Here is a 20,172-nt window from a genome sequence, read left to right as displayed (position 1 = left end):
TCCAGAAGAGTTTAGCAGCTTCACAGCACTATCGATTTCATTTGATGCGGAACGTGGACATTGAATCTCTGGGACCTTGATCTTGTGTATTCAAGGTAGTTCTAGTGTTTTATATCATTCGTCACAATATCAGTGGTCTCCATTTTGGGGCACTGTGCCAGATTTATTCGCCATCCTCCGCTGGGTGGCATTTCCGATAATGCATGCTGAGTAAGGTTTTGTACCGGTAAACTTTGTTGCAGATTGTACAAGAGAATTGGATGGCGCTGTGTGTAATTTCGTGTTTTCTTTTCGTAGAAGCAGACTTGAACCGTTTTGGGCAGTGGCTACAGGCGTAGGGAGTGTTGGAAGAGTGTACCCTTCCATGTTCTCTCAGCGCATTTCTGTGAAAGGATGAACGAACGGCGGTAAATAAAAAATAGAGAGCTGGCAGCATTCCTTCAGGGCTATTTCTTACTTGTGTTTGAACTTTTTCTGGCATATCTGGCATTCATGCTTCCATTCGGCGATATGAACTCGGCTGATATGCTCCCGGCGATTCGAAGGATGTTTGAATATTTTGAGACATATTTCACACTGGTATTGCGCACCGATATTGTGGTACGTTCGCTGCAAGAAATGAAATAATAAGTGATTGTTAATGGTGTTATGGAATCTTGGGATCCTTGCGAAGTACTCATACCATATGTGTTTTGTAGGAGTCCAAGGTAATAAAACCCTTGCCGCAAGGTTCACAAGATTTGATTACTGTTTTCTCGTGAACTGTATGCACATGCCTCGCCAGGTTGGCGTTATTAACCATCTGCACGGGGCAATGGGGACATTTGAGAAGATTTTCCTTGGTATGAGATCGTGTATGTTCAATTATATTGTACACCATGGCACCGCAAATACCGCACAAGAGTTTTTGGCGTTTTCCTGATTTGTCTCCTTCGCTGCTCCCAAACTGTTCTTTTGATTTCATCTTTCTGCGATTTAATGTGGTAGCAGCTACTTTTGTATTCGTGGCTTTCTTTGTAGATTTCATCGTATCGGTGGATAAACGTGGAAGATCCTCGGAACTACGGTTTCCATCATCACAATTTTCCTGTCCGTTAGTTGTTCGTTTATCAAACGGTTCTATAAATTCTTCCAAAGGTAATATCGGATCATCGTGTGATTTATAGGTGTTTTCATTGGTCGGTTCGTTTGGTGTAGCTATTTCGATCTCCAACGGGTCGTCCTTTACGTATCCATCCGCGTTCTGCAAATTCTCTTCCGTAATATCGGATGAGCGAAGCTTGTCAATGATATGACCGAAAAGTTGCAAAAATTTAATGTTTTCCTTTATGCAGGACCGACGAAAATCCACCGCGAGTTTAATGCGGGTGCTGCATTTTGAGCAGACTGTAAGGTATGCGATTTCATTCTTAAGAAACTGCAATAAAAGAAAAAAGATGTTAGTATGGCAGAGGATGGACTGATGCTTACGCTAAATTCCTCACCGAAATACCGGTCGTTTCCTGTATATCTTGCAACGAAAAAGAGAGGCTTTCGATGGCGCTGAATAGTGGCATTAAGGATTCGCAGTCCTGGCTCAGGCAAAAGCGACAAAAGTTACTAATTTCACCTAAAACCTCCATCGTCGGAACGAGCGCCGAATAAGTTTACCAAACAGTTCCAAACTAAACAATCGTTCAACTTTACGATTCATCGATTAACTCTACGATTCATCGATTTATTTCAGACCCACGCAGGAAATGGAGTTGGTCGAAAGGTAATTCAAAATCAACGATGCCCACGAAATGCTCTCGACAAGGAGATTTGCTTTCTGATTACAAAATACACAAGAGCTTGCAGGATCCAGTGGTTTTAAAGATGATTTTTATATATTGGAGATCCAAAAGGTTTAAGCAACTTTGCAGCACATTCGATCGTATTTATTTGTTTATTCGTCTGTACATTCAGCTGGGTGGCATTTCCGATAATGCATGCTAAGTAGGCTCTTGTACCGGTACTCTTTGTTGCAGATTGTACAAGGGAATTGGATTCCGCTGTGTGTTATTTCGTGAGTTTTTTTCGCGAATAAAGATTTAAATCGCTTCGGACAGTGGCTACAGGCGTATGGAGCGTTGGTAGAGTGTACCCTACCATGTCGCTTCAGATATGTTCTGTAAATGGAAAAACATATGGGGTGAAGGCAACTGCAGAGAGACTATTAGAGATCTTCAGTGCTATTGCTTACGGATCTTTAAATCTTTTCTGGCAAATCTGGCATTCATATTTCAATTCAGCGATATGCATTCGCTTGATATGGTTAAGGCGACTTGTTGTTGTGTTGAACATTTTGAGACAGATTTCACACTGATACTGCTTGCCGATGTTGTGCTGGGTCAGCTGCAATATAAAAATTTATGAAAGAGACCCATTAGGAACCCTACTGATCTTCTGAATTTCTCCTGGCTTCACATACCATATGTATTCTATAGGCGCTATATGTGATGAACCCTTTGCCACAAGGTTCACAAGATTTGATAACTGTTTTCTCGTGTACCAAGCGTACATGCGATCGCAGATTGGATTCACCAGTCATCTGTACGGGACAGTGTGGGCATTTATGGAGGTTTTGCTTGGTATGCGATCGTGTGTGGTCGCTTAGATTGTACACTAGTGCACCGCAAATACCGCATAATTGCTTTCGGTTTTTTCCGGATTTTTTCCGTTTCATTGGTTTCATTGAATTGGCTTCTTCGCATTCCTTTACTCGTTCTCTAGGTTTCGCCATTCTTTGATTCGATACGGTAACGGCCAATCTCGCGATCGAGGTTTTCCTTTTTGATCTCAACGTGTCTGTGGGAACATCTGAAAGGTCTTCGGAACTGCTATTTTCATCTTTGTTTCTGTCATCTCCATCTAACAGTTCTATTGTCTCTTCCACAAGGAATGCCGGATCATCGTGTGCTTTATAGATGGTTTCATTGGTCGGTTCGGTTTGTGTAGCTACTTCGATCTCCAACGGGTCGTCTTTTACGTACGTCGCGTCCTTTAGATTATCTACCGCAGCGTCGGATGATCGAAGTTTGTCGATGATGTGACCGAAAAGTTGCAAAAATTTAACGTTTCCCTGTATACAGGAACGACGAAAATCCACCGCGAGTTCAATGCTTCTGCAGCAATTTAAGCAAACTGTAAGGTATGTGGTTTCGCTTTCCAGAATCTGCAACAAAATAAGAGCAAAGGATTATAAAAACGTAACGAACGTAGTCGCTGATAACGCTGAAATGCTCACCGAAATACCGGTCGTTTCCTCTATATCTTGCACCGAGAAGGAGAGGCTTTCGATGGCGCTGGATAGTGGCATTAAAGATTCGCAGTCCTGGTTCAGACAAAAGCGACAAAAGTTACTAATTTCACCTAAAACCTCCATCGTTAGAACGAGCGCCGAATAAGTTTACCAAACAGTTCCACACTAAACAATCGATCAACTCTACGATTCATCGATTTATTTCAGACTCACGCAGGAAAGGGAGTTGATCGAAAGGTAATTCAAAATCAACGATGCCCGCGAAATGTTCTCGACAAGGAGATTTCCTTTCTCACAAAATACACAAGAGCATTTAGGATCCAGTGGTATTTAAGATGATTTTTATATATTGGATATCCAGAAGAGTTTAGCAGCTTCACTGCCCTATCGATTTTGATCGATGTGGAACGTGGACATTGAGTCTCTGCGACCTTGATCTTGTGTATTGAGGTAATTTTATCATTCGTCACAATATTCGTGGTCACCATTTTTGGGCTCTGTGCCAGGCTTATTCGTCATCCTCCACTGGATGGCATTTCCGGTAATGTATGCTGAGTTGGCTTTTGTACCGGTACACCTTGGGGCAGATTGTACACGGGAAATCGATGCCACTGTGTGTTATTTCATGCGTTTTTTGCGCGAAAGCAGACTTGAATTGCTTTGGACATTGGCTACAGGCGTAGGGAGTGTTGGCAGAGTGCACCCTTCCATGTAGCTTTAGAGTGTACCTGTGAAATGATAAGCGTGTGTGGATAAAGTTAATGCACATTAATGGATTTCTTCGGCGATACAACTTACGGATCTTTGAACTTTTTCTGGCAAATCTGGCATTCATGCTTCCTTTCAGCCAAATGTATTCTCCTTTTATGATCAATACGGCTCGAAGGATGTTTAAAGATTTTGAGACAGATTTCACACTGATACTGTTTGCCAATATTGTGGTACGTTCGCTGCAAGAACATAGAAAAATGATAAATTGCATTAGGATAATAAATGGAAATATTCCGGCGTGCACATACCAAATGCGATTTGTAAGAGTCCAATGTGATGAACCCCTTGCCACAATGTTCACAAGATTTGATTACTGTTTTTTCGTGTACCGAATGCACATGCCTCGCCAGATTAGTGGCATTAGCCATCTGCACGGGGCAGTGCGGGCATTGCAGCATGTTTTCCTTGGTATGCGATCGTGTGTGGTCGGTTATATTATAAACTTGGGCACCGCAAATACCGCATAATCGTTTTTGGCGTTTTCCTGATTTGTTTGGTATGTCTTCTTCGCTGTTCCCAAACTGTTCTTTCGATTTCGCCTTTCTGCGATTCGAGCTCCTTGCAGCTACTTTTATATTCGTGGCTTTCCTTTTAGATTTCATCGTATCGGTGGATAAACATGGAAGATCCTCGGAACTACGGTTTTCATCATCACAATTTTCCTGTCCGTTAGTTGTTCGTTTATCAAACGGTTCCATAGATTCTTCCAAAGGTAATACCGGATCATCGAGTGTTTCATAGGTGTTTTCATTGGTAGGTTCGTTTGGTGTAGCTATTTCGATCTCCAACGGGTCGTCGGATGAGCGAAGCTTGTCGATGATATGACCGAAAAGTTGCAAAAATTTAATGTTTTCCTTTATGCAGGACCGACGAAAATCCACCGCGAGTTCAATGCGGTTGCTGCATTTTGAGCAGACTGTAAGGCATGCGGTTTCGCATTCCAGAATCTGCAACAAAATCCGAGAGAAAGACGATAAGAACGCAACGAACGTAGCGAAAGGTTTGGCAGAAATCCTCACCGAAATACCGGTCGTTTCCTCTATATCTTGCACCGAGAAGGAGAGGCTTTCGATGGCGCTGGATAGTGGCATTAAGGATTCGTAGTCCTGGCTCAGGCAAAAGCGACAAAAGTTACTAATTTCACCTAAAACCTCCATCGTTAGAACGAGCGCCGAATAAGTTTACCAAACAGTTCCAAACTAAACAATCGATCAACTCTACGATTCATCGATTTATTTCAGACCCACGCAGGAAAGGGAGTTGGTCGAAAGGTAATTCAAAATCAACGATGCCCGCGAAATGTTCTCGACAAGGAGATTTCCTTTCTCACAAAATACACAAGAGCATTTAGGATCCAGTGGTATTTAAGATGATTTTTATATATTGGAGATCCAGAAGAGTTTAGCAGCTTCACTGCCCTATCGATTTTGATCGATGTGGAACGTGGACATTGAGTCTCTGCGACCTTGATCTTGTGTATTCAAGGTAATTATATCATTCGTCAAAATATCAGTGGTCACCATTTTGGGGCTCTGTGCCGGATTTATTCGCCATCCTCCGCTGGGTGGCATTTCCGGTAATGCATGTTGAGTTGGCTCTTGTACCGGTACACCTTGGTGCAAATTGTACAAGCGAACTGGATTCCGCTGTGTGTTATTTCATGGTTTTTTTTCGCGCCAAGAGACTTGAATTGCTTTGGGCAGTGGCTACAGGCGTAGGGAGTGTTGGAAGAGTGTACCCTTCCGTGTTCTCTCAGCGCATTACTGTGAAAGGATAAATGGCGGTAAATAAAAAATAGAGAACTGGCAGCATTCCTTCAGGGCTATTTCTTACTTGTCTTTGAACTTTTTCTGGCAAATCTGGCATTCATAATTCCATTCGGCGTTATGCACTCTCTTGATATGGTCTCGCCGGTTTGAATGATGTTTGAAAATTTTGAGACAGATTTCACACTGGTATTGTGCACCGATGTTGTGGTACGTTCGCTGCAAGAAAAGAAATCATAATTGATTGTTAATGGTGCTATGGAATCTTGGGATCTTTCCGAAGTACACATACCATATGTGTTTTGTAGGAGTCCAAGGTGATGAACCCTTTGCCACACGGTTCACAAGACTTAAAAATTGTTTTTTCGTGTAACGCACGCACATGTGCTCGAAGGTTAGTGCCATGAGCCATCTGTACGGGGCAGTGTGGGCATTGCAGCATGTTTTCCTTAGTATGTGATCGTGTATGTGCGATCAGATTGTACACTAGTGCACCACAAATACCGCACAACAGTTTTTGGCGTTTTCCTGATTTGTTTGGTATGTCTCCTTTGATGTTCCCAAACTGTTCTTTTGATTTCATCTTTCTGCGATTTAATGTGGTAGCAGCTACTTTTGTATTCGTGGCTTTCTTTGTAGATTTCATCGTATCGGTGGATAAACGTGGAAGATCCTCGGAACTACGGTTTCCATCATCACAATTTTCCTGGCCGTTAGTTGTTCGTTTATCAAACGGTTCTATAAATTCTTCCAAAGGTAATACCGGATCATCGTGTGATTTATAGGTGTTTTCATTGGTCGGTTCGTTTGGTGTAGCTATTTCGATCTTCAAAGGATCGTCCATAACGTATCCACCCGCATCCTGCAAATTCTCTTCCGCAATGTCGGATGAGCGAAGCTTGTCAATGATATGACCGAAAAGTTGCAAAAATTTAATGTTTTCCTTTATGCAGGACCGACGAAAATCCACCGCGAGTTCAATGCGGTTGCTGCATTTTGAACAGACTGTAAGGCATGTGGTTTCGCATTCCAGAATCTGCAACGAAATCCGAGAGAAAGAAGATAAGAACGCAGCGAACGTAGCGAAAGGTTTGGCAGAAATCCTCACCGAAATACCGGTCGTTTCCTGTATATCTTGCACCGAGAAGGAGAGGCTTTCGATGGCGCTGGATAGTGGCATTAAGGATCCGCAGTCCTGGCTCAGGCAAAAGCGACAAAAGTTACTAATTTCACCTAAAACCTCCATCGTCAGATCGAGCGCCGAAAAAGTTTACCAAACAGTTCCAAACTAAACAATCGATGAACTCTACGATTCATCGATTTATTTCAGACCCACGCAGGAAAGGGAGTTGGTCGAAAAGTAATTCAAAATCAACGATGCCCGCGAAATGATCTCGACAAGGAGATTTGTTTTCTCACATAATACACAAGAGCATTTAGGATCGAGTGATATTTAAGATGATTTTTATATATTGGATATCCGAAAGAGTTTTCTCCAAAGTAATTATATCATTCACCATAATATTAGGGATTACCATTGGGGTGGTTTTTTTCTAAGCTGATTTGTCGTTACAATTCCCCTGGGGTCCAAGGGCGCTCAATCGCCTACATAGGTCGTGGTAACAAGCATGAGCTACTCGATCACCCTTCCCTTCTCAGAGCCAATTTTGGGAGAGGGGATACAGCCGTACAGCCGAGCGATAACCGACGAGAACCAAAGGAGAACCAGGGTAGTTGATGTAACTAAAATGAATGAACTAGGGCTATTGATGCTATTGCGATTAAAACCGGGCGAGATGTTTAAGTCTGCGAGTTGCCACACCTCGCGCTAGTTTCGTTATAAATAAAGTTTTATATTTCTTCGTGAAAGAATTAATGGCATTTCCGGTAATGTATGTTGAGTTGGGTCTTGTATCGGTACACCTTGGTGCAGATTGTACACGGGAAATCGATGCCACTGTGTGTTATTTCATGCGATTTTTTCGCGTATGGAGACTTAAATCGCTTTGGACACTGGCTACATGCGTAAGGAGCGTTGGTAGAGTGCACTCTTCCATGTAGCTTAAGAGTGTTCCTGTGAAAGGATAAACATATGGCGTTAAAGGTAGCTCACAAAGACTACTGGATATCTTCATAGTTATTGCTTACGGATCTTTGAACTTTTTCTGGCATATCTGGCATTCATATTTCAGTTCACCGATATGCATTCGCCTTATATGATCTCGGCGATTCGAAGGATGTTTGAATATTTTGAGGCAGACTTCACACTGATACTGTTTGCCAATATTGTGGTACGTTCTCTGCAAGAAAGTGAAATAACGCTAGATTATCTTTGAGGAAATCGGGCGGAAGTTCGGAATTACTGCGGCCCTCACATACCAAATGTGTTTTGTAGGAGTCCAAGGTGATGAACCCTTTGCCACACGGTTCACAAGACTTAAAAATGGTTTTTTCATGAAACGCACGCACATGTGCTCGAAGGTTAGTGGCATGAGCCATCTGTACGGGACAGTGTGGGCATTGCAGCATGTTTTCCTTGGTATGCGATCGTGTATGTACGATCAGATTGTACACTAGTGCACCACAAATACCGCATAATCGTTTTCTGTGTTTTCCGGATGCCTTAGGTTTGTTAGGTTTGACTCCTTCTTTGTCACCAATCCATTCTTTAGATTTCACCATTCTTTGCTGCGATACGGTAAAAGCCGTTTTCCGTTTTGATCTTAACATGGCAACAGACGGAATATCCTCGAAAGTGTTGTTTTCATCATCACAATCTTCCTCTTCTTTGTTTGTTGGCTCTTCTATCAGGTCGTGCGACTCTTCAGCCTGTAATGCTGGCTCATTGTGCTCTTCATAGGTGCTTTCATCGGTCGGTTCATTTTTCAGAATAATCTCGATGTTCAGAGGGTCGTTCTTTGCGTATGCGACTTCAAAATTCTCTTCCGCGATGTCGGATAAACGAAGCTTGTCGATGATATGACCGAAAAGTTGCATAAACAGAACATTTCCATTGAGGCAGGAACGACGAAAATCCACCGCGAGTTCAATACGGTTGCTGCATGTGGCACAGACGGCAAGGCATGCGGTTTCGCTTGCCAGAATCTGCAACAAAATCCGAAAGAGAGGTGATAAGAACGCAGCGAACGAAGTCGCGGATTACGCTGCAATGCTCACCGAAATACCGGTCGTTTCCTGTATATCTTGCAACGAAAAAGAGAGGCTTTCGATGGCGCTGGATAGTGGCATTAAGGATTCGCAGTCCTGGCTCAGGCAAAAGCGACAAAAGTTGCTAATATCACCTAAAACCTCCATCGTTAGAACGAGCGCCGAATAAGTTTACCAAACAGTTCCAAACTAAACAATCGATGAACCCTACGATTCATCGATTTATTTCAGACCCACGCAGGAAAGGGAGTTGGTCGAAAGGTAATTCGAAATCAACGATGCCCGCGAAATGCTCTCGACAAGGAGATTTGCTTTCTCACATAATACACAATAGCTTATAAGATCCAGTGATATTTAAGATGATTTTTATATATTGGGGATCCAAAAGGTTTAAGACACTTTGCAGCACATTCGATCGCATTTATTTGTTTATTCGTCTGTACAATCAGCTGGGTGGCATTTCCGGTAATGCATTTTAAGCAGGGTCTTGTATCGGTACACCTTGGTGCAGATTGTACACGGGAACTCGATGCCACTGTGTGTGATTTCATGTGTTCTTTTGGCGCTAGGAGACTTAAATCGCTTTGGACACTGGCTACAGGCGAAGGGAGTGTTGGTAGAGTGTACCCTTTCATGCCGTTTAAGGGCACTCCTGTTAAAAGAAAAACGAACGACGTTCAAGGTAGTTCAGAGAGACTGCTGTATTCCTTCAGGGTTCGCTCGTGCTTACCGATCTTTGAATTTTTGCTGGCAAATCTGGCATTCAAACTTAAATTCTGCAATATGCATTCGTTTCTTATGCAATAGGCGGCTGGAAGCATGGTTGAATATTTTAAGGCAGATTTCACACTGATACTGCTCACCGATATTGTGGTGGGTTCGCTGTAGGGATATAATTAAAGATTGCAAATGGGGTTGCATTAAGGAAAAGCTTGTGCTATCCGGCTTTCACATACCATGTGAGATTTGTAGGCGTTGGCAGTAGTGAATCCTCTTCCACAAGGTTCACACGATTTGATAACTACTTTCTCGTGTACCGTACGCACATGTCTTAGCAGGTTAGTGCGATTAACCATCTGTACGGGACAGTGCGGGCATTTGAGAAGGTTTTCCTTGGTATGCGACCGTATGTGGTCGTCCAGTCTGTATACTAGTGCACCACAAACACCGCACAATTGTTTTCTGTGTTTTCGGGATTTTGTTACTTGAACTTCTTTACTGGCCTCGATCCGTTCTTTTGATTTCTCCTTTCTTCGATACGATGTCGGCAAGGTCATTCTTGTACTCGAAGTTTTTCGTTTTGATCGTAACATGTTCGTAGCAACAGGCGGAATATACTCGTCACTGCTGTTTCCATCTCTACATTCTTCTTGTATGGTATTTAATGACTCTTCCAACAGATCTTGCGGCACTAGCAGTTCCAGCTCATTTTGCGCTTGCGAGGACTTTTCATTCTTATATTCGATTTGTAAAGCTGTCTCCAATGGATCATCCGCGTTCTCCAGAATCTCTTCCGCAATGTCGGATGAGCGAAGCTTGTTAATGATATGACCGAAAAGTTGCAAAAATTTAACGTTTCCCTTTATACAGGAACGACGAAAATCCACCGCGAGTTCAATGCGGGTGCTGCATTTTGAACAGACGGCAAGGCATACGGTTTCGCTTTCCAGAATCTGCAACAAAATCCGAAAGAGAGATGATAAGAACGCAGCGAACGTAGCGAAAGGTTTGGCAGAAATCCTCACCGAAATACCGGTCGTTTCCTGTATATCTTGCAACGAAAAAGAGAGGCTTTCGATGGCGCTGGATAGTGGCATTAAAGATTCGTAGTCCTGGGTGAGGCAAAAGCGACAAAAGTTACTAATATCACCTAAAACCTCCATCGTTAGAACGAGCGCCGAATAAGTTTACCAAACAGTTCCAAACAAAACAATCGATCAACATTACGATTCATCGATTAACTCTACGATTCATCGATTTATTTTAGACCCACGCAGGAAAGGGAGTTGGTCGAAAGGCAATTCAAATGGTCGCCCAGGTATTGCCCGCGAAATGTTCTCGAGAAGGAGATTTGCTTCCTCATATAATACACAAGAGCTTATAAGATCCAGTGATATTTAAGATGATTTTTATATATTGGGGATCCAAAAGGTTTAAGACACTTTGCAGCACATTCGATTGTATTTATTTGTTTATTCGTCTGTACAATCAGCTGGGTGGCATTTCCGGTAATGCATTTTAAGCAGGGTCTTGTATCGGTACACCTTGGTGCAGATTGTACACGGGAACTCGATGCCACTGTGTGTGATTTCATGTGTTCTTTTGGCGCTAGGAGACTTAAATCGCTTTGGACACTGGCTACAGGCGAAGGGAGTGTTGGTAGAGTGTACCCTTTCATGCTGTTTAAGGGCACTCCTGTTAAAAGAAAAACGAACGACGTTCAAGGTAGTTCAGAGAGACTGCTGTATTCCTTCAGGGTTCGTTCGTGCTTACCGATCTTTGAATTTTTGCTGGCAAATCTGGCATTCAAACTTAAATTCTGCAATATGCATTCGTTTCTTATGCAATAGGCGGCTGGAAGCATGGTTGAATATTTTAAGGCAGATTTCACACTGATACTGCTCACCGATATTGTGGTGGGTTCGCTGTAGGGATATAATTAAAGATTGCAAATGGGGTTGCATTAAGGAAAAGCTTGTGCTATCCGGCTTTCACATACCATGTGAGATTTGTAGCTGGCGGGAGTAGTGAATCCTCTTCCACAAGGTTCACAAGATTTAATGATCTTTTTCTCGTGTACTGCCCGCACATGCCTCGCCAGGTTGGCGTTATTAACCATCTGCACGGGACAATGCGGGCATTTGAGAAGATTTTCCTTGGTATGCGATCGTGTATGTTCAATTATATTGTACACCATGGCACCGCAAATACCGCATAATTGTTGTCTGTATTTTCGGGATTTAGTAACTTGAACTTCTTTGCTGGCCCCAATCCGTTCTATTGATTTCACCCTTTCTCGATTCGATGCAGTGGCAGCTCTTTTCGAATTCATTGGTTTCCCTTTTGATGTGAACATGTTCGTAAGGACATCTGAAAAATCTTCAGCGCTGCTGGTTCCATCTTCACATTCTTTCTGTCCGTTAGTTGTTCGTTTATCAAACGGTTCTATAGATTCTTCCACAGGTAATACCGGATCATCGTGTGATTTATAGGTGTTTTCATTGGTCAGTTCGTTTGGTTTAGCTATTTCGATCTTCAAACGGTCGTTCTTTACGAATCCATCTGCGTCCTCCAGTTTCTCTTCCACTATGTCGGATGAGCGAAGCTTGTCGATGATATGACCGAAAAGTTGCAAAAATTTAATGTTTTCCTTTATACAGGAACGACGGAAATCCACCGCGAGTTCAATGCGCGTGCTGCATTTTGAACAGACGGCAAGGCATACGGTTTCGCTTTCCAGAATCTGCAACAAAATCCGAAAGAGAGATGATAAGAACGCAGCGAACGTAGTGCAAAGTTTGACTGAAATGCTCACCGAAATTCCGGTCGTTTCCTGTATATCTTGCACCGAGAAGGAGAAGCCTTCGATGGCGCTGGATAGTGGCATTAAGGATTCGTAGTCCTGGCTCAGGCAAAAGCGACAAAAGTTACTAATTTCACCTACAAATTCCATCGCTAGAACGAGCGCCGAATAAGTTTACCAAACAGTTCCAAACTAAACAATCGATCAACTTTACGATTCATCGATTAACTCTACGATTCATCGATTTATTTTAGACCCACGCAGGAAAGGGAGTTGGTCGAAAGGTAATTCAAAATCAGCGATGCCCGCGAAATGCTCTCGACAAGGAGATTTGCTTTCTCACATAATAGACAGACCAGAGCTTGCAGGATCCATACACAGAGCTTGCAGGATCCATACACAGAGCTTGCAGGATCCAGTGATATTTAAGATGATTTTTATATATTGGAGATCCAGAAGAGTTTAGCAGCTTCACTGCCCTATCGATTATGATCGATGTGGAACGTGGACATTGAGTCTCTGGGACCGTGATCTTGTGTATTAAAGGTTATTATATAATTCCACCATTTGGGCTCTGTGCTAGATTTATTCGCCACTACACTCCGCTGGATGGCATTTCCGGTAATGTATGCTGAGTTGGGTTTTGTACCGGTACACCTTAGTGCAGATTGTACACGGGAAATCGATGCCACTGTGTGTGATTTCATGCGTTTTTTTCGCGTATGGAGACTTGAATCGCTTTGGACACTGGCTACATGCGTAAGGAGCGTTGGTAGAGTGCACCCTTCCATGTCGTTTAAGTACGTCCCTGTAAAATGATAAACATGTGAGTTTCAAGAAAGTGCAGAGAGATCACTGGATGTATGCTGAGTTATTGCTTACGGATCTTTGAACTTTTTCTGGCATATCTGGCATTCATATTTCAGTTCACCGATATGCATTCGCCTTATATGCTCCCGGCGATTCGAAGGATGTTTGAATATTTTTAGGCAAACTTCACACTGATACTGTTTGCCAATATTGTGGTACGTTCGCTGCAAGAAAGTGAAATAACGCTAGATTATCTTTGAGGAAATCGGGCGGAAGTTCGGGATTACTGCGGCCTTCACATACCAAATGTGTTTTGTAGGAGTCCAAGGTGATGAACCCTTTGCCACAAGGTTCACAAGACTTGAAAATTGTCTTTTCGTGTAACGCACGCACATGCGCTCGCAGGTTAGTGGCATTAGCCATCTGTACGGGACAGTGTGGGCATTGCAGCATGTTTTCCTTGGTATGCGATCGTGTGTGATCGATCATATTGTATACTTGTGCACCACAAATACCGCATAATCGTTTTTGGCGTTTTCCGGATTTGTTTCGTTTCATTGATTTGTTTGAGTTTTCGCCTTCGCATTCCCCTTCTTTTGATTTCGCCATTCTTCGATACAATGCTGTAGGGTCCACCCCCGTATTCGCGGTTTTCCTTATCGATCTTAACGTGATGGTGGGGACTTCAGGAAGATCTTCGGAACGGATGGTTACATCTTCAAAATCATCCTGTTCGTTGTTTGTTGGCTCTTCTATCAGCTCTTGTGATTCTTCTTTCAGTAATGCTGACTCATCGCGCTCTTCATAGGTGTTTTCATCGGTCGGTTCATTTTTCAGAATAATCTCGATGTTCAGAGGGTCGTTCTTTGCGTATGCGACTTCAAAATTCTCTTCCGCGATGTCGGATAAACGAAGCTTGTCGATGATATGACCGAAAAGTTGCATAAATAGAACATTTCCATTGAGGCAGGAACGACGAAAATCCACCGCGAGTTCAATACGGTTGCTGCATGTGGCACAGACGGCAAGGCATGCGGTTTCGCTTGCCAGAATCTGCAACAAAATCCGAAAGAGAGGTGATAAGAACGCAGCGAACGAAGTCGCGGATTACGCTGCAATGCTCACCGAAATACCGGTCGTTTCCTGTATATCTTGCAACGAAAAAGATAGGCTTTCGATGGCGCTGGATAGTGGCATTAAGGATTCGCACTACTGGCTCAGACAAAAGCGACAAAAGTTACTAATTTCACCTAAAACCTCCATCGTTAGAACGAGCGCCGAATAAGTTTTCCAAACAGTTCCAAACTAAACAATCGATCAACTCTACGATTCATCGATTTATTTCAGACCCACGCAGGAAAGGGAGTTGGTCGAAAGGTAATTCGAAATCAACGATGCCCGCGAAATGCTCTCGACAAGGAGATTTGCTTTCTCACATAATACACAATAGCTTATAAGATCCAGTGATATTTAAGATGATTTTTATATATTGGATATCCAGAAGAGTTTAGCATTTTCACTGTCCTATCGTCTCTGGGACCTTGATCTTGTGTATTGAGGTAATTTTATCATTCGTCAAAATATCAGTGGTCACCATTTAGGGGCTCTGTGCTAGATTTATTCGCCATCGTCCGCTGGGTGGTATTTCCGGTAATGCATGCTTAGTAAGCTTTTGTACCTGTACATTTTGTTGCAGATTGTACAAGGGAATTGTACTCCACTGTGTGTGATTTCATGCGATTTTTTTGCGAATGGAGACTTGAATCGCTTTGGGCAGTGGCTACAGGCGTATGGAGTGTTGGTAGAGTGCACCCTTCCATGCCGCTTCAGAGCGTCCCTGTGAAATGATAAGCGTGTGTGCCTAAAGTTAATGCACGGATACCGCTGGATGTTTTCGGGGATACATCTTACATGTCTTTGAACTTTTTCTGGCAAATCTGGCATTCATGCTTCCATTCAGCAAAATGCATTCGCTTTTTATGATCTCTCCGGCTCGAAGGATGCTTGAATATTTTGAGACAGATTTCACACTGATACTGTTTGCCAATATTGTGGTACGTTCGCTGCAAGAACATAGAAAAATGATAAATTGCATTAGGATAATAAATGGAAATATTCCGGCGTGCACATACCAAATGCGATTTGTAGGAGTCCAATGTGATGAACCCCTTGCCACAATGTTCACAAGATTTGATTACTGTTTTTTCGTGTACCGAATGCACATGCCTCGCCAGATTAGTGGCATTAGCCATCTGCACGGGGCAGTGTGGGCATTTGAGAAGATTTTCCTTGGTATGCGATCGTGTGTGGTCGATTATATTGTACACCAGGGCACCACAAATACCACATAACAGTTTTTGGCGTTTTCCAGACTTTCTTCGTTTCATTGTTTTGTTTGTTTTGTCTTCACATTCCTCAGCCCGTTCTTTAGATTTCGTCTTTTTACATTTGGATGCGGCCGCAGCTACTTTCGAATTCATTGCTTTCCCTATTGATGTGGACATGTTCGTGGGGACATCTGAAAGATCTTCGGAGCAACTGTTTTCAGTTTCACATTCTTCCTGCCCGTTTGTTCGCTTATCGAACAGCTCTTGTGACTCTTCCACCGACAGTACCGGGCTTGCGCCATCGTGCGTTAACAAGGTATTTTCAATAGTTAACTCGTTTTGTAAAGTTATTTCGATCTCCAATGGGTCATCTTTAACATATTCCGCATCCTCCAGATTCTCTTCCGCAATATCGGATGAGCCAAACTTGTTAATGATATGACCGAAAAGCTGCAAAAACAGAACATTTCCATTGAGGCAGGAACGACGAAAATCCACCGCGAGTTCAATGCGGTTGCTGCATTTTGAACAGACGGCAAGGCATGTGGTTTCGCTTTCCAGAATCTGCAACAAAATCCGAGAGAAAGATGATAAGAACGCAGCGAACGTAGTGCAAAGTTTGACTGAAATGCTCACCGAAATTCCGGTCGTTTCCTGTATATCTTGCAACGAAAAAGATAGGCTTTCGATGGCGCTGGATAGTGGCATTAAAGATTCGTAGTCCTGGGTGAGGCAAAAGCGACAAAAGTTACTAATATCACCTAAAACCTCCATCGTTAGAACGAGCGCCAAATAAGTTTACCAAACAGTTCCAAACTAAACAATCGATCAACTCTACGATTCATCGATTTATTTCAGACCCACGCAGGAAAGGGAGTTGGTCGAAAGGTAATTCAAAATCAACGATGCCCGCGAAATGTTCTAGACAAGGAGAATAGCTTCCTCACAAAATACACAAGAGCTTGCAGGATCCAGTGGTATTTAAGATGATTTTTATATATTGGATATCCAGAAGAGTTTAGCATTTTCACTGTCCTATCGTCTCTGGGACCTTGATCTTGTGTATTGAGGTAATTTTATCATTCGTCAAAATATCAGTGGTCACCATTTAGGGGCTCTGTGCTAGATTTATTCGCCATCGTCCGCTGGGTGGTATTTCCGGTAATGCATGCTTAGTAAGCTTTTGTACCTGTACATTTTGTTGCAGATTGTACAAGGGAATTGGACTCCGCTGTGTGTTATTTCGTGAGTTTTTTTCGCGAATGGAGACTTGAATCGCTTTGGGCAGTGGCTACAGGCGTATGGAGTATTGGTAGAGTGCACCCTTCCGTGTCTTTTCAAACTTTTCCTGTGAAATGATAAGCGTATGGTTAAAGTAAAATCAGCGGTACCTCGATTTCTATAGGACTGTAGCTTACGGATCTTTGAACTTTTTCTGGCAAATCTGGCATTCATATTTTAATTCACCTATATGCATTTGCTTGATATGGTTCAAGCGGCTTGTTGTTGTGTTGAAAATTTTGTGACAAATTTCACACTGGTAGTGCTTGCCGATATTGTGTTGAGTTAGCTGCAATATAAAAAAAAATAATGAAAAATTCTCCTACGATCCTGAGGACCTTCTAGATTTCTGCGGCCTTCACATACCATATGCATTGTGTAGGCGTTATATGTGATGAAACCTTTGCCACAAGGTTCACATGACTTGACGACTACTTTCTCATGTACCAAACGAACATGCGTTCGTAGATTGGATGCACTAGTCATCTGTACGGGGCAGTGTGGGCATTTATGGAGATTTTGCTTGGTATGCGACCGTGTGTGGTCGCTCAGATTGTATACTTGTGCACCACAAATACCGCATAATCGTTTTTGGCGTTTTCCTGATTTGTTTGGTATGTCTCCTTCGCTGTTCCCGAACAGTTCTTTTGATTTCGCCTTTCTGCCATTCGGGCTCCTTGCAGCTACTTTTGTATTCGTGGCTTTCCTTTTAGATTTCATCGTATCGGAAGATAAACGTGGAAGATCCTCGGAACTACGGGTTTCATCATCACATGCTTCCTGTCCGTTAGTTGTTCGTATATCAAACGGTTCTATAGATTCTTCCATAGGTAATACCGGATCATCGTGTGATTTATAGGTGTTTTCATTGGTCAGTTCGTTTTGTTTAGCTATTTCGATCTTCAGAGGGTCGTTCTTTACGCGTGCCGCGTCCTCCAGATTCTCTTCCGCAATATCGGATGAGCGAAGTTTGTCGATGATATGGCCGAAAAGTTGCAAAAATTTAATGTTTTCCTTTATACAGGAACGACGGAAATCCACCGCGAGTTCAATGCGCGTGCTGCATTTTGAACAGACGGCAAGGCATGTGGTTTCGCATTCCAGAATCTGCAACAAAATCCGAGAGAAAGATGATAAGAACGCAGCGAACGTAGCGAAAGGTTTGGCAGAAATCCTCACCGAAATACCGGTCGTTTCCTCTATATCTTGCACCGAGAAGGAGAGGCTTTCGATGGCGCTGGATAGTGGCATTAAGGATTCGTAGTCCTGGCTCAGGCAAAAGCGACAAAAGTTACTAATTTCACCTAAAACCTCCATCGTTAGAACGAGCGCCGAATAAGTTTACCAAACAGTTCCAAACTAAACAATCGATCAACTCTACGATTCATCGATTTATTTCAGACCCACGCAGAAAAGGAATGTTGGTCGAAAGGTAATTCAAAATCAACGATGCCCGCGAAATGTTCTAGACAAGGAGAATAGCTTCCTCACAAAATACACAAGAGCTTGCAGGATCCAGTGGTATTTAAGATGATTTTTATATATTGGAGATCCAGAAGAGTTTAGCAGCTGCACTGCCCTATCGATTATGATCGATGTGGAACGTGGACATTAAGTCTCTGGGACCTTGATCTTGTGTATTGAGGTAATTTTATCATTCGTCACAATATCGGCGATCACTATTTTGGGGCTCTGTGCTAGATTTATTCGCCATCCTCCACTGGGTGACATTTCCGGTAATGCATGTTAAGTAGGCTCTTGTACCGGTACACCTTGGTGCAGATTGTACAAGGGAATTGGATTCCGCTGTGTGATATTTCATGTGTTTTTTTCGCGCCAAGAGACTTGAATTGCTTTGGGCAGTGGCTACAGGCGTAGGGAGTGTTGGTAGAGTGTACCTTTCCATGTCCTTTAAGCGTTTTCCTGTGACAGCATAATCAAATGGCATTAAGCAGAGAAGAGAAAATACGCTGGATTCCTTCAGGGTTCGCTCGTGCTTACCGATCTTTGAACTTCTTTTGGCATATCTGGCATTCATATTTCCACTCGGCGATATGCACTCGCTTGATATGCTCTAGTCGATTTGAAGCATGGTTGAATATTTTAAGGCAGGTTTCACACTGATACTGCTCACCGATATTGTGGTGGGTTCGCTGTAGGGATATAATTAAAAATTGCAAATATGGTTACATTACGAAACAGCTGGTGCTATACGGCCTTCACATACCATGTGCGATTTGTAGGCGTTGTCTGTGGTGAACCCTTTTCCACAAGGTTCACAAGATTTGATGACTACTTTCTCGTGTACCGTACGCACATGTCTTACCAGGTTAGTCCGATTAGCCATCTGTACGGGGCACTGAGGGCATTGCAGCATGTTTTCCTTGGTATGCGATCGTGTGTGATCGATCATATTGTATACTTGTGCACCACAAATACCGCATAAGCGTTTTCTGTATTTTCGGGATTTAGTAACTTGAACTTCTTTGCTGGCCCCAATCCGTTCTATTGATTTCATCCTTCTTCGATTCGATGCAGTGGCAGCTCTTTTCGAATTCATTGGTTTCCCTTTTGATGTGAAGATGTTCGTAAGGACATCTGTAATATCTTCAGCGCTGCTGTTTTCATCTTCACATTCTTTCTGTCCGTTAGTTGTTCGTTTCTCAAACGGTTCTATAGATTCTTCCACAGGTAATACCGGATCATCGTGTGATTTATAGGTGTTTTCATTGGTCAGTTCGTTTTGTTTAGCTATTTCGATCTTCAGAGGGTCGTTCTTTACGCGTGCCGCGTCCTCCAGATTCTCTTCCGCAATATCGGATGAGCGAAGTTTGTCGATGATATGACCGAAAAGTTGCAAAAATTTAATGTTTTCCATTATACAGGAACGACGGAAATCCACCGCGAGTTCAATGCGCGTGCTGCATTTTGAACAGACGGCAAGGCATGTGGTTTCGCATTCCAGAATCTGCAACAAAATCCGAGAGAAAGATGATAAGAACGCAGCGAACGTAGCGAAAGGTTTGGCAGAAATCCTCACCGAAATACCGGTCGTTTCCTCTATATCTTGCACCGAGAAGGAGAGGCTTTCGATGGCGCTGGATAGTGGCATTAAGGATTCGTAGTCCTGGCTCAGGCAAAAGCGACAAAAGTTACTAATTTCACCTAAAACCTCCATCGTTAGAACGAGCGCCGAATAAGTTTACCAAACAGTTCCAAACTAAACAATCGATCAACTCTACG

At 42.8% G+C, this 20,172-nt stretch overlaps 6 protein-coding genes across 27 annotated transcripts in view; all 6 read right to left on the bottom strand.

The window, feature by feature from the left end:
• The window catches only part of LOC126575980 (zinc finger protein 211-like), a 19,724-nt gene extending 7,040 nt beyond the window's left edge, over positions 1-12,684 (bottom strand). For 2 of the 10 annotated variants that reach the window (XM_050237001.1, XM_050237009.1), the window contains exon 1: positions 5,206-5,591. In XM_050237001.1, coding sequence (XP_050092958.1) covers positions 5,206-5,211 — 6 coding nt within the window. In that variant the 5' untranslated portion in view covers positions 5,212-5,591. Of the gene's footprint in view, positions 1-1,616; positions 1,666-3,268; positions 3,500-5,073; positions 5,592-9,129; positions 9,181-10,865; positions 10,896-12,648 lie in introns of those variants that run through there. The other 8 variants (XM_050237014.1, XM_050237006.1, XM_050237003.1 and 5 more) reach the window with 8 other exon arrangements.
• Positions 10-14,636, bottom strand: LOC126575984 (zinc finger protein 878-like). Of its 6 annotated transcripts, XM_050237024.1 has the most exons (5): positions 14,572-14,602; positions 12,524-12,648; positions 9,945-10,661; positions 9,719-9,870; positions 9,378-9,640 (listed from the first exon to the last, which is right to left on the bottom strand). In XM_050237024.1, the coding sequence occupies exons 1-5, from the start codon at positions 14,582-14,584 to the stop codon at positions 9,418-9,420; spliced, it is 1,230 nt and encodes a 409-aa protein (XP_050092981.1). In that variant the 5' UTR covers positions 14,585-14,602; the 3' UTR covers positions 9,378-9,417. The 6 variants fall into 6 exon arrangements, with proteins under 6 accessions (XP_050092977.1, XP_050092978.1, XP_050092981.1 ...); XM_050237020.1 differs by lacking the exons at positions 9,378-9,640; positions 9,719-9,870; positions 9,945-10,661; positions 12,524-12,648; positions 14,572-14,602 and adding exons at positions 10-383; positions 458-609; positions 683-1,417; positions 10,734-10,908; XM_050237021.1 differs by lacking the exons at positions 9,378-9,640; positions 9,719-9,870; positions 9,945-10,661; positions 12,524-12,648; positions 14,572-14,602 and adding exons at positions 10-383; positions 458-609; positions 683-1,417; positions 1,485-1,622.
• Positions 1,847-9,135, bottom strand: LOC126575986 (zinc finger protein 77-like). 5 transcript variants are annotated; one of them, XM_050237032.1, is made up of 4 exons: positions 8,998-9,123; positions 2,453-3,196; positions 2,225-2,376; positions 1,847-2,150 (listed from the first exon to the last, which is right to left on the bottom strand). In XM_050237032.1, exons 1-4 carry the CDS (start codon positions 9,067-9,069, stop codon positions 1,928-1,930), a joined length of 1,191 nt encoding a protein of 396 aa, XP_050092989.1. In that variant the 5' UTR covers positions 9,070-9,123; the 3' UTR covers positions 1,847-1,927. The 5 variants fall into 5 exon arrangements, with proteins under 5 accessions (XP_050092989.1, XP_050092986.1, XP_050092987.1 ...); XM_050237029.1 differs by lacking the exon at positions 8,998-9,123 and adding an exon at positions 6,929-7,261; XM_050237030.1 differs by lacking the exons at positions 1,847-2,150; positions 2,225-2,376; positions 2,453-3,196 and adding exons at positions 3,613-4,011; positions 7,969-8,120; positions 8,200-8,925 and having other exon boundaries at positions 8,998-9,135.
• Positions 7,324-18,300, bottom strand: LOC126575982 (zinc finger protein 77-like). Of its 3 annotated transcripts, none has more exons than XM_050237018.1 (4): positions 18,109-18,293; positions 17,296-18,036; positions 17,067-17,218; positions 7,324-7,894 (listed from the first exon to the last, which is right to left on the bottom strand). In XM_050237018.1, the coding sequence occupies exons 1-4, from the start codon at positions 18,244-18,246 to the stop codon at positions 7,693-7,695; spliced, it is 1,233 nt and encodes a 410-aa protein (XP_050092975.1). In that variant the 5' UTR covers positions 18,247-18,293; the 3' UTR covers positions 7,324-7,692. The 3 variants fall into 3 exon arrangements, with proteins under 3 accessions (XP_050092975.1, XP_050092973.1, XP_050092974.1); XM_050237016.1 differs by lacking the exons at positions 7,324-7,894; positions 17,067-17,218; positions 17,296-18,036 and adding exons at positions 12,960-13,319; positions 13,394-13,545; positions 13,625-14,374 and having other exon boundaries at positions 18,109-18,300; XM_050237017.1 differs by lacking the exon at positions 7,324-7,894 and adding an exon at positions 16,624-16,996 and having other exon boundaries at positions 18,109-18,290.
• On the bottom strand, positions 14,905-20,149 carry LOC126575979 (zinc finger protein 14-like). 2 transcript variants are annotated; one of them, XM_050236999.1, is made up of 5 exons: positions 20,102-20,149; positions 16,285-16,416; positions 15,454-16,212; positions 15,233-15,384; positions 14,905-15,158 (listed from the first exon to the last, which is right to left on the bottom strand). In XM_050236999.1, the coding sequence occupies exons 1-5, from the start codon at positions 20,105-20,107 to the stop codon at positions 14,939-14,941; spliced, it is 1,269 nt and encodes a 422-aa protein (XP_050092956.1). In that variant the 5' UTR covers positions 20,108-20,149; the 3' UTR covers positions 14,905-14,938. The 2 variants fall into 2 exon arrangements, with proteins under 2 accessions (XP_050092956.1, XP_050092955.1); XM_050236998.1 differs by lacking the exon at positions 20,102-20,149 and having other exon boundaries at positions 15,233-16,212; positions 16,285-16,422.
• Positions 18,546-20,172, bottom strand: LOC126575988 (zinc finger protein 391-like). Its single transcript, XM_050237034.1, has 4 exons — positions 19,970-20,172; positions 19,157-19,897; positions 18,931-19,082; positions 18,546-18,852 (listed from the first exon to the last, which is right to left on the bottom strand). Exons 1-4 carry the CDS (start codon positions 20,105-20,107, stop codon positions 18,633-18,635), a joined length of 1,251 nt encoding a protein of 416 aa, XP_050092991.1. The 5' UTR covers positions 20,108-20,172; the 3' UTR covers positions 18,546-18,632.

This window comes from Anopheles aquasalis, chromosome 3 (assembly GCF_943734665.1).
Source record: "Anopheles aquasalis chromosome 3, idAnoAquaMG_Q_19, whole genome shotgun sequence".
NCBI classification, from domain to species: domain Eukaryota; kingdom Metazoa; phylum Arthropoda; class Insecta; order Diptera; family Culicidae; genus Anopheles; species Anopheles aquasalis.
Note: the sequence above shows the minus strand (reverse complement) of the source record. Positions and strands in the feature narration are given on the sequence as shown.

What these genes read in the sequence shown, in the direction of transcription:
- LOC126575988 (XM_050237034.1), bottom strand. Translation starts at nt 20,107, where the DNA reads ATGGAGGTTTTAGGTGAAATTAGTAACTTTTGTCGCTTTTGCCTGAGC. An exon ending in ACGCCTACAAATCGCACATG is followed by an intron (nt 19,083 to 19,156) that starts GTATGTGAAGGC and finishes ATATCCCTACAG; the next exon opens with CGAACCCACCACAATATCGG. An exon ending in CAAAAGAAGTTCAAAGATCG is followed by an intron (nt 18,853 to 18,930) that starts GTAAGCACGAGC and finishes ATGCTGTCACAG; the next exon opens with GAAAACGCTTAAAGGACATG.
- LOC126575982 (XM_050237016.1), bottom strand. Translation starts at nt 18,246, where the DNA reads ATGGAGGTTTTAGGTGAAATTAGTAACTTTTGTCGCTTTTGCCTGAGC. An exon ending in AGGAAACGACCGGTATTTCG is followed by an intron (nt 14,375 to 18,108) that starts GTGAGGATTTCT and finishes ATTTTGTTGCAG; the next exon opens with ATTCTGGCAAGCGAAACCGC. An exon ending in CAGAAAAAGTTCAAAGATCC is followed by an intron (nt 13,320 to 13,393) that starts GTAAGCAATAAC and finishes ATCATTTTACAG; the next exon opens with GGACGTACTTAAACGACATG.
- LOC126575979 (XM_050236998.1), bottom strand. Translation starts at nt 16,422, where the DNA reads ATGGAGGTTTTAGGTGATATTAGTAACTTTTGTCGCTTTTGCCTCACC. An exon ending in AGGAAACGACCGGAATTTCG is followed by an intron (nt 16,213 to 16,284) that starts GTGAGCATTTCA and finishes ATTTTGTTGCAG; the next exon opens with ATTCTGGAAAGCGAAACCAC. An exon ending in CAGAAAAAGTTCAAAGACAT is followed by an intron (nt 15,159 to 15,232) that starts GTAAGATGTATC and finishes ATCATTTCACAG; the next exon opens with GGACGCTCTGAAGCGGCATG.
- LOC126575984 (XM_050237019.1), bottom strand. Translation starts at nt 12,661, where the DNA reads ATGGAATTTGTAGGTGAAATTAGTAACTTTTGTCGCTTTTGCCTGAGC. An exon ending in AGGAAACGACCGGAATTTCG is followed by an intron (nt 12,452 to 12,523) that starts GTGAGCATTTCA and finishes ATTTTGTTGCAG; the next exon opens with ATTCTGGAAAGCGAAACCGT. An exon ending in CCAGCTACAAATCTCACATG is followed by an intron (nt 11,634 to 11,707) that starts GTATGTGAAAGC and finishes ATATCCCTACAG; the next exon opens with CGAACCCACCACAATATCGG.
- LOC126575986 (XM_050237029.1), bottom strand. Translation starts at nt 7,066, where the DNA reads ATGGAGGTTTTAGGTGAAATTAGTAACTTTTGTCGCTTTTGCCTGAGC. An exon ending in AGGAAACGACCGGTATTTCG is followed by an intron (nt 3,197 to 6,928) that starts GTGAGGATTTCT and finishes ATTTTGTTGCAG; the next exon opens with ATTCTGGAAAGCGAAACCAC. An exon ending in CAGAAAAGATTTAAAGATCC is followed by an intron (nt 2,151 to 2,224) that starts GTAAGCAATAGC and finishes TTCCATTTACAG; the next exon opens with AACATATCTGAAGCGACATG.